This window comes from Coenobita brevimanus, chromosome 92 (assembly GCF_032717465.1).
Source record: "Coenobita brevimanus isolate Jiangsu-jjx chromosome 92, ASM3271746v2, whole genome shotgun sequence".
NCBI classification, from domain to species: Eukaryota; Metazoa; Arthropoda; class Malacostraca; order Decapoda; family Coenobitidae; genus Coenobita; species Coenobita brevimanus.
Genome location: NC_137045.1, coordinates 24,798,949 through 24,810,728, shown reverse-complemented (window position 1 = coordinate 24,810,728; position 11,780 = coordinate 24,798,949). Strand labels below are relative to the sequence as shown.

Below are 11,780 nucleotides of genomic sequence, written 5' to 3'. Positions count from 1 at the left end.
TGCCTAGATTTTCAGATAAAGTCAGATGTGTAACACATGACTGATTGTCGTAACCAAGGGTTCCTATTGCCTCCTTCCCAGAGGATGTGGAGAGACAAGTTGAAAACTTCCAGAGATGCCAGATGATCTCACAAAAGTGTGTGAAGGGAGTGAAACCTAGGGTACCATAACAGGAAATGTTCTATGATCTTTTCAACCCAAGGACACCATTGGCACCAAGGGTGCTCTGTAATGCCCAAATGGTATGGATGACTTACGAGGCCTGTGTGGCCCAACTGTAACCTGGTGATGGCTACGCCAGCGTCCCAACAGGAATGGCAAGCCCAAGGGTGTGCAGAGGAGTTGGAGCAAAAACGCACCAGGTGGGAAATAGGGAGATTAGTCGCAAGGTCTGCATTCTAGTACGACATGCAGGCATTGTGTGCAAGGTTAGGGGATGCGGCAGTATCTGGTGCCACATATACCAGGTGCCAGTGTATTGGAGGTCAGCACCCGCTTTGCTGCTGTGTCTGCGATTTCATTGCCTCAGATGCCTACATGCGAAGGAATCCATTGAAGGCAGAAGTGCCATAGAGGAGTAGGAAGGAGAAAAGGATGCTTCATAATAGCATGGCCAATCCTGACAAGAGTTACAGGACGAACTGAGAGAAGGAGGGTGAGTGAGGACTGTGAGTTGGTATATAAAACCACCAGTTGGGGATGGAGGAAGGTCCACACATACTCAAGGTCTGGAGGATGGCTAGAGCTCCATCATCAGAACATCATACCGTCCACTGAATGATCAAGTTTGGTACGTGGAAAGGTCCTCAAAGTAGGCCGATGAGGTAAAGGAAGATGGAGGGGAGTGGGACCTACCTGTGTTTATTCTAAAAGAGTCCTTATGAAGAGAGGAGTCCATGTTGAGGAAGATCTGCCATTCCATGACTGCATCTGCCAACATAAGGAAAGGCACTAGAAGATAGGGATCTATCTATCTATCTGTCTATTGCCAGACGCCTCAATCCCATTTGGGGTGGCCACAAACAAATCGCCTCCACGTCGTCCTGTCCCCCGCCATTTCACTTCCCTGCTCCCGACTCACACCCCCCTCTCTCATATACCTCTCCACCGCATCCCTCCATCTCATCCTTGGCCTCCCCCTCCCTCTTCCTCCCTCCACCTCACTCACATACACTCTCTTCGTCAATCTTTCACCCTCCATCCTCTCCACATGACCAAACCACCTCAGTGTGTTCCTCATAACACTTCCTATCACATCCACATCCACACCACAACGCTCCTTTATATCCTCATTCGTCAGCCTGACTCTCCATGTGACTCCACAGGCTCCTCTTAAATAACTCATTTCCACTCTCTTGACTTGTGTCCTTCCAACAACATCCAAGCTTCACTTCCATACGTTAGAGTTTGTATCACAAAACTGTCATGTAGTAACTTTTTCACTTCCATGCTCACTTCCCTGTTTCTTAACACTGCTTTCAAAGAACCAGCAATCTTTCTTCCCTGCTGTACCATTTCAAGCACTTCACCCTCCAAACCTCCATCCTTACTCATCATACTACCCAAGTACTTAAACATACTCACATTTTCCAATTCTTCACCATCCAACCTTGCTGTACATTCACTGACTTCACCTCTCTCAAAGACCATCACTTTACTCTTTCCTACGTTCACCTTTAGATTCCGTTTCTTACACACTCTCCCAAACTCATCCACCGAGCCTTGCAGCTCCCCTTCGTCTTCCCTCAACAACACAGTATCATCTGCAAACAACAGTACAGGGAGTTTCCAAACACTATCCTCTCTCACCAGGGCCACTCCAACATCCACTACCCTACCTTGTACCTCTTTTATTACCCCATCCATGAACAGATTGAACAACCACGGAGACATGACACATCCCTGTTTCAACCCAACTTTCAAAGAGAAAAATTCACTTAGTTCACTATCCACATGCACTGCAGCCTTAGCACCATCATACATACTCTTCACAGCATTCAACAACTTTCCATCTACTCCATATATTCTTAATACTTTCCACAATCCTTGTCTATCCACCCTGTCATATGCTTTCTCCAAATCCATGAAAGCCACATACAACTTCTTTCCCTTCTCTAGAAACTTTTCCACTAAAGATCTAAGAATGAATATCTGATCCACACAACCTCTTCCCTTCCTAAAGCCTCCCTATTCTTCTCCAACTAATTCCTCTGTCCTTTCTCTGACTCTGTCAATAAGTATCCTACCATACACTTTTCCTATTATACTAAGAAAACAAATGCCCCTATGATACCACACACTTCTTTTTCCCCTTTTCCTTTGTACAAAGGAATAATTATACCTGACTTCCAATCCTCCGGGACTCTACCTTCCTCCCAGGCCAATCTGCACATCTTCCACATCCATTCTACTACTATCTCTCCCCCATGCTTCAGCATTTCACCACACACTCCATCAATTCCTGGGGCTTTCCCCAATTTAAGTTTCTTCATTGCTTCCACAACTTCTATCCTACTGATTTCTTCCTGTCTTCTCACCTCCCTCCTTCTCCCAGCCATTCCCCAGCCACTTATACTCACATTACTTCCATCCTGTATGTTCAACAATTCCTTAAAGTGTTCTCTCCATCTGCTCACTGTTTCTCCCTTCTCCACTAGTAATCTACCATTTTTATCTTTCACTCCCCTGCTAACTTCACTTCCACCCTGTCTTACTCTTTTCACCACTTTTCAGAACATTTTCTTACAGTCCCTCCACTTTACACTCAAATTCCTTCCAAATTCCTCATCCACTCTCTCCTTACTGTCTCTTACTAATCTTTTCACCTCTCTCTTTCTTTCTACATATAACTCTCTCTTCCGCCTTTCAACTTCTTCCACGAACCTATTTCTCATCCATTCATTGTATGCATTCTTCTTTTGTGCCACAGCCTGTCTCACCTCATCAGTCCACCACGCTGTTCCTTGCACCGCCCTCCGTCTTCTCTTCCTCCTACACACCACATCACATGCTGCACATATTTCTTCTGTAAGTATCCTGCACACACCTTCCACGTCCCCCATCTGCTCCAATTCATATTTGCCCAATCGTCCCTCCACTTCTCTCTTATACTCTGCCTTTTTCTCATCCTCTTGCAATCATTCCACTCTCCTTGCAACTACTCCTTCCTCTCGTCTTTCCCTTCTTCTATTCCTCCAGCTTACTTGTATCTTAATTCTGGCCACCACCAAGTAGTGGTCAGAAAGTCCACTCCCCCAACCTCTATAAGCTCTTGCATCCATTACACATCTTCGCATCCTTTCATCCATACACACATAATCAATCATTGCCTTCCTTTCATTCAGTTCACCACCCACCCTTCTCATCACTCGCCATGTATACCTGTGGATCATTTTATGCCTGAAGAAGGTATTGGCTATCACCAACCCCCTCCCAGCCCCTGTAATATTACACAATGCACTGTTTGTTGCACACTCTTATTGTTATTTTGTGATATCAGTGGTGTTTTGATGGCTTTGGACATGCAAGAATATTATGTAACTTGGGGACACAAGGAACAAGATCATAGCAGCAAGACACGTGAGCAAATGGGCAGGTGACATGGGGACATCAAAGGGGTGGTGGGAAGGAGGATGCTTGTGCAGAGGCCTTAGAAAAGGGATTTGTGTATATACACACGGGTTGGCCATCTTGGCTGATATGTATGGCTGTAGGCTTGCGCAGGTGGCAGCACATTCATGTGGGATCATTTTATGCAGACATAACAAAAATCATGTAAGCAATTTTCTTGTTCATTAACTTGAAACTGGGTACTACAAATTTTCATTAATCTCTATAGGGATTGATCGCTTACCAGATGATTGTATACTGGGTCGTTATTGTATGATGCTGTATGGTAGTTAAACATGGCCAGTTAAAGGAGCAGATATTCTTAGAAATAGGTTTGATGATAAGGTGGGCATGTAGTGCCACACAGAGGACCAGACCAGGATGCATGAGAATTGAAAGTGTAAGTGAAATGATGCACACAGATCTGCCGCCTTCAGTCTTCGGCACTTTTACCAGGATGTCTCCAAAGGAAGAGTGTGGAATGTGAAAATTATAGCTACTATATTTATGTAACCAAGGATCATGCTTCTTTCATTGTAAGGGCATTTGGGAGACACCCAGCTTATCAAGCCTTATCTTCCTGCCAGTGTCATACTGAGTAAGGCACACAAAGCAATAGTGACACCACACATTTCCATGGAAGATTCTTGTATCATTAACCCTGGAATGCTAACATCAGCTTTGAAAAGTTACTGCTAACCATGGGAGAATTTTACCCAATATTAGTAAATTAATTAAAAATACTTATACTCAATCTTTTTTCTGAATCCGAAAACATGGTATGAAAACACACCTCTCACACTTCCTTTACATGCAAAAAAGAACAAACAGTATCAAAAAATAAAGTTACATGTGATTTTACCAAAATAATTTAAAAAAAAAGGTCCACTGTTTTACCTTCAAATCTGTATTGCCCAAAGGACATTAGCTTTGGTCAAGATTATTATTGGACGCTGGAGATTGAAGCTGGGTATGTCGCTTACAAATCACCCTGGCTTGAAAATGTCATGGAAAATATATATATATATATATATATATATATATATATATATATATATATATATATATATATATATATATCCTGCATTGCTAACATTGTGTAAACTTACCCTTCAATCCTCAAATACGAGGGGAAATATGGGAGAGAGAAAAGGTGCACTACCTATCATGGCAAGAGGCTAGGATGACCTGAGCACTTGTGAAAGGACAGCTGCATACCCTTCCTTATCATGCGGTAAACACGGAAAAGATAAGACACGGGGAAATTAACCCTATGTTAGCGTTCCAGGGTTAAGGCCCAGATGGTCCTGTAGTCTGAGAAACAAGTAACGTAGTATAAGGCACATTTTAAAGAGTGGACAAGACATAGATGACACTTGGAAAAAACCACATGCTTAGAGAGAGAGAGAAAGAAAGAGAGAGTGATTGAGAGAGAGACTGTTCCCTGAGGTCCAGCAGTCCTCTTTTGTACCACACCCCTTCATATGTCTCAATTTCAGCACCAAATACCCACCACCCATATTGAATGGTTTACAGTACTGTTGATGGGTGGTATTCTAGTACAATTAGGGAGCCTACTGACACCTCTTCCTTACTGATTTATTTATGATTTTGTCCCATTACTGTATTCTTGTGTATTTTTCATCCAATCTATGTCATTGTTGAAAAGGCATTAGAAGAAAACCAGGGGATAATAATGAATACTGTAGTCTGGAAAACAAATAAGTAAGGAGGAAATGTTAGACATCCTCCTTACCCAACAAAACTATGGGCCTGTGGCATGTTAGTGGATCTTATGGAAGATCAATAATGTTTGTTTTAATGAAATTTGAATTTCTAAGATGGTGATCCATAATCAACTCTTAATTTACTGAGTGTGTATGGGGATAGTGTTTCAAAAGTTATTTGTTGAAATATTACAGAAATTATAAGACTGTATGTATTACAGATACTTGATTATGTTGAATGTTTCACTGGACCAAACATCATGGCCATGCATACCATGCTCATCAACAAACCTCCAGATCCAGGCACTCGCACGTCTCGCCACCCTCTCCACCAGGATCTTCACTACTTCCCCTTTAGGTTAGTCTCTTCACCTGTTGATCAGTGTTGTCCTCTTCAGGATGTCTGGGTAATGATCAGGTGCTGCATACAGGTAAGAATACCAAAGTGGTGGATGAAGGTTTTTGATCTTATGATCAGCCATGGGTGTACACCAGTCGCCTATTTTGAAATGTTCTGTATATATTAGGCTAGCCTTGGGTTATTATACTTTAAAAGTGGTGATGCAGTATGAGAATGTATACCTTGTACAGCATTGGCATATCATTATAATCTTTGTGTGTCTCTGGAAATGCGGCTTTTGTTCCGACATTGTAGCCCACCATTCTCCTTTTGGGAAATGAGGAGAGTCCAGGGATCTCTGCATACCCAGACAGTTTCTCCATCTGGGGTGGGCTGATTCTTTTTTTGGAGTCCCTATCCGGCCATATTGGTCCAACCACAGGAAGGGGATCCTCTCCAGCCAACTTCCTCTCAGGTGGACAGGCTCAGGAACTCAACCAAAACCAAAGTTTCTGATTCACAGTACTATCCGGTGATGTTCCACAGGGTTCAGTCTGTTCACCTTTAAACCTTTTCCTCCATGACCTGGCAACCTGTCCCTATTCAGTAACAGTTTTATGTCATTGACCCAGCAATAGATTAATAACTCTGAGACTCAGTAAGCCAGAAGGCTAGCTCCAGCAGTATGTACACTAATGAAAACAGTGGCTTAGGCTAAATAGAATGTCTGCTTCACCAACCAGATCAGCCATCATCACCTTCTTTACCCCAGACACACATGAATATTGCACATTGACAAATCTCCCTTATTAATTTAACTAACCATTCCTGCTGGATAGACACCCTCGAATTTTAGAGCTTGCTTTGGACACATCCATGGCCTTATCTCAGCATACAAGCAACATCATTGCAAAGTCTCCTTGAAAATAATCTACAGACTATTTAATAAAATCACAGTGAATTACACTAGCTAAAGCTAAACCCCCATCCTAACCACCAAAGATTTGGAAAAGCTTAAAAAACACAAAACAAAAACCTGAATGCAGTTGTTGTTGAGTAACCCCAGTCTGTCTGGCCAAGCAGACCCATCAAACCTAGGCAAACAACAGGCCCTGCAGCGCTGTCTTGTGCAGTGAACCCATGTTCCTTTGCGGCAGTCAGCACCTCACAGCAATGAGGCACGGGGAAGAATGCGGAGGTTTGGTTCCTGGATAAATGCTGCATATGCATCTCCATCAAGTTAACAGGTGCACCACAGTAGGCCCCACATCACCTCATTATTTGTAAATGGTTTCCAGAGTTACAGGAAACCATTAGGCTTGTCACTCAGTAAAGAATTGCCTGAAGCAGAAAGAAGAGTAATAATAATTGTAGGGTGGTAGGTGGTGGCGACCATCATCCACTCACTTGATGTAGTGCTGCCTACTTCTTCCTTAGCCTTTATCATTCTTTTTCTGTGCCTCCCCTTCTCTCTTCCTATTTCTCGCATCTTTCCTGTCACTTCTTATTGCTTTTCTTTCCTTTACAGGTGGCTTTACATTGAGTGACAAGCCAAATGGTTTCCTGTAAGCCAAGAAACCATTTACAACGCTGGGTGGTAACCATATAACCAAACCATACGTGCTCCCTACGTGTGAACAAGTGGGTTGGTGGAGGGTTAGTGCCCATCCCCTTAAAACAAATAACTCAAAGTCAAATGGCCACCCCTTAAGGGATTATGGTGTCTGGGAATAGATAGATAGGTAGATAGGAAGAATGGGAGAAAAATAGGAAGAAAGGAGTGCCGTCGTCATATTGTATTGTTAATAAAGGCTCCAACATGCTTGCATGGGTTGGCCATGGTCACCTAATCATGGCTTTCCATGCTGCTTAGTCTCTGGCAGCCTCCCTGTTCAGTCCATTATCCCTGAGGTCACTCTCTGTGATCTCATCCCAGGTCTGCCTTTTGCAACGCTACACCCGATGTTTACACTTTATCACCTTCCACACCCACTTGTCATCCTTCATCATCTCAGCATGTTCAGACCACCTCAGTCTACCTCTCCTTACCACAATGCCAGTATACTCAAGTCCCATCCATCCTCTCAACTCTTCATTTGTAATCCAAGACACCCCCTCCAGGCCTCAAGACACCCCCTCCAGGACACACTACACATCCATCTAATAAACTGTCATTTCTGTACATTTGATTCATGGAATATCCTCTTCCTTTACTGCCTAGGTCTCACTACCATACAGCATGACACTTCTAACACATGCCACATACAAAGATACCGTAACACAACAGGAGAGCTCTCTCAGTGTTAGGAGAGGAAACCCAGATAGAGGAAATGTAAGGTTGACACAGTGTTCAAGTTGCATGTTTTGTGTTCAAGTTGCATGTTTCAGTATTTCACACAGAAAGGTACCACTTAATATCACACACTGCTCTGTTTTTAAAGCACTTGCTCTGTTATTTGGCAATAACAGTGGTCTTTCATGGACAAAATAGAATGAAAGGCAGATGATCACAGCAAATATAAACACTGGGCGGCCATCTTGGCTCTGGCAGCTGACTGTCGGCTTGCTTGCGTCACTACATCCACACGAGATTCTCAAAAGCGGCTGTCAAAACTATCATTCCAGTGAAATCGCAACTAATTTTTAAATGTTATTGTGAAAGAGGGTATGATTTTTTAATTATCGTTCTAGCAATTTATCACATAGCAAACAGTCTTACAGCGAGACCAAACTGTAGCCAAATAATGTGGTGACATGGAGCTTGCTTTAATGCTCCTGTTAACTGGGTGAAGAGATGCAAAATAATGCAGTATCTACCCAGGAACCAAACCACCACACTGACCCCTCCCCCCCCCAACCTCACTGTGGCAAGGCACTGTCAGCCACATGGGAACACTGGTTCACTGTACAGCATGACATTGAAAAAACAGTTGCTTGCCTCTGTCGATGGGTCTGCTCGATCAGACAGACAAAAATAACAAGCTGTGTGGTTAGTTTAGTCTTTTAAGAAACAAGTTTTCCTTCCCTGAAAACTCTGATCATGTTGATGGTAGTGTATAGGAGAATTGTTTGGTTTACTAGATGTCATTGTTTTGATGCAGTACTGAATGCAAATTCATAATCGTGTTATTTTTCCTAGGGTTGTAGCACTAGCAGATTCTGTAGAAGAGCTGATGCTTTTGAGAAGCAAACCCTTAGCCATTATTATTATTATAAAACCATATAACCAAACCATATGTGTTCCCTACGTGTCAACAAGTGGGTTATTGGAGGGTTGGTGTCCCTCCCCATCAAATAACTACCGTAACTCAGTCAAACGGCCACCCCTCATGGGTTTATGGCGTCTGGCTATAGATAGATTGATACAGTAGATAGATAGATAAATAGATAAATTATTATTATTATTATTATTATTAGTAGTAGTAGTAGTAGTATTACTGTATTATTACAGTACAAATTCTGAAATCCGAAAATTACATTTGTAATGTCCACTTTCCCTTGTATGTATCATCATGGGGGTGTTCCCATCACCTGTCCTCACAGTGATATCATCATCCACTCAGTGAGGTGCTGCTTCTTTCTTCCATCACATTATCATTCTTTGCCTATATCTGCTCTCCTCTTCTATTTCTCCCATACTTCCTATTACGTTTTATTACTCCTCATTCCAATACAAGCTGCTCTACGCTAAGTGACAGGTCTAATGGCATACTGTAACCCAGGAAACCATTTACAACAGTGAGTGATAACCGTATAACCAAATAATGGGATGATGTGGAGCCTACAGTACTGTGGTGCCCCTGTTAACTGGGTGGAGGTGCAAATGTGGAACCAAACGTTCGCACTTGGCTGCAGCAATGGAACATTGGTTTAGAGCATGGGATGGCCCTGCTGGGGAGGATGTTTGTCTGCAGTTGATGGATCTTCTTGGCCAGACAGACCAAGATTACTCAACAACAGGAACAAGAACATATTTTTTTTTTTTTTTTTTTTTTTTTTTTTTTTTTAAATAGATATAAATTTGGTAATACAAAGTACTGTATCGTATTGACTGCTGATGGTAATGTAGGCTATTTAAATAATGATTTTCTTATTAGTTATCATTATGATTCAGTATTCCAAAGTTTTCAGTTATCTGTAGAGCCATTGTACCCAAGTAATTCAGATTTTGGGAGTTTGTACTATATTATTATTTTTTCATCCATCCATCCATCCATCATCCAATCCTACGTTGTCCTATGAGGAACGTAGGAGTCCGGGGCTAGGCAAGTTGGTCCTGACATTAAGATGAGAGACCAGCCTCACTCATCCCTGAGTGGCATTACTATCTATCTATTGCCAGACGCCTTAATCCCATACGGGGTGGCCACAAACAAATCGCCTCCACGTCACCCTGTCCCCCGCCATTTCACTGCCCTGCTCCCAATTCACACCCCCCTCTCTCATATACCTCTCCACTCCATCCCTCCATCTCATCCTTGGCCTTACGTGAGCAATAAACCCCAACCATCCCTCCGATTGGAGCACTGTACAGTAATAACCCACTAAACCACCAGGGGCCCAAATTTGGTTATATGGTTATCATCCGGCATAGTAAATGGCTTCCTGGTGTACAGGAAACCATTTGCCTTGTCACTTAGTGTGGGGTCACCCACAGGCAGAAGGAAGAGGAAAGACTGAAGGAAAGAAAGACAGAAGAGGGAGTGTAAGGTCACCCGTGGGCAGTAGGACGAGGAAGGAATGAAGGAAAGAAAGACAGAAGTGGATGGAAGGAAAAAAGGATGGAGGAGAGGAAAGGGCAGACACCCGAGAGCAGCACTACAACGAGTGAGTGGATGATGAGCTCCTCCACCTACAACATTTTAACCCTCTCAGGGTCACTCACGCGATTCGCGTTTCATGTGGATTGTTCTAAAGATGTTCAGTCACTCGAATCGCGTTCCTAAGCAGAAAAAACGTTGTCAAAAGAAAAGTTTTCGGCCGATATGCGTCAAATTTTGGTACGTTCCAGTGTGTGCATCTTTTTTCCAAGGTAAGCATTTGGCAACACTGTCACTGCTCTGATGAGACAATGTGTAGCAGAAATATCTCAGTATGTCATGACCAGCCGGGCAGGAGAGTAGCGCAGCTGTCAGCGTCCCTTTAAACCCGCCATTTTCCCCCTCCCACCCGAGGCAGAAGCCAATATTGAAATATTGTGATTGTACAGTGTTTTTGACTATAATGTGAAGTGATTGTGTCTTTGGAACATAGATATATTGTCTGTAAATCATTGGGGCCTGTTATCAGCCGTTAAGCCTACAGGCAGGAGTGTGGTTTGTTATAACGGGGTTTCCATTCTGCTTCACCCTGCCCATAAATGATGTGAGTATTTTGCCTTTAAATAGTGAAGCCAATACTTATATTTGTGAAACATATAGTGCTTGGATTGGTGAAATAACTGACCTACCATAGCAGGCATTATGCACGCTATAGAGATATGCAACAGTTGCTAAGGAAACAGGCGGTCACGTACGCAATAGAGTCAGAAATACTAGACGAGGTTGGGATGGAATCATGTGGTAGTGTTTTTATTGCATATGGTTTAGTGTGAAATATAAATATAAAATAGTGCAGCGAGTGTTCACAGAGAAATATTTCATTCATTGACTATCTATCTATCTATTGCCAGATGCCTCAATCCCGTTTGGGGTGGCCACAAACAAATCGCCTCCAAGTCGCCCTGTCCCCCGCCATTTCACTGCCCTGCTCCCAACTCACACTCCCTCTCTCATATACCTCTCCACCCCATCACTCCATCTCATCCTTGGCCTCCCCCTCCCTCTTCCCCCCTCCACCTCACTCACATACACTCTCTTCGTCAGTCTTTCACCCTCCATCCTCTCCACATGGTCAAGCCACCTCAGTGTGTTCCTCATAACGCTTCCTATCACATCCACATCCACACCACAACGCTCCTTTATATCCTCATTCGTCAGCCTGTCTCTCCATGTGACTCCACAGGCTCCTCTTAAATAACTCATTTCCACTGCTCTCACTCTTGACTTGTGTCCTTCCAACAACGTCCAAGCTTCACTTCCATATGTTAAAGTTGGTATCACAAT

The 11,780-nt window shown here is 43.1% G+C and overlaps 1 protein-coding gene across 1 annotated transcript in view; it reads left to right on the top strand.

Moving 5' to 3' along the window:
- The first annotated feature begins 436 nt into the window (after positions 1–436).
- LOC145412169 (phytanoyl-CoA dioxygenase, peroxisomal-like) overlaps positions 437–11,780 on the top strand; it is an 80,894-nt gene continuing 69,550 nt past the window's right edge. Inside the window, exons 1-2 of the mRNA XM_080282104.1 lie at positions 437–484; positions 5,558–5,694. Coding sequence (XP_080138230.1) covers positions 437–484; positions 5,558–5,694 — 185 coding nt within the window. The remainder of the gene's footprint in view (positions 485–5,557; positions 5,695–11,780) is intronic.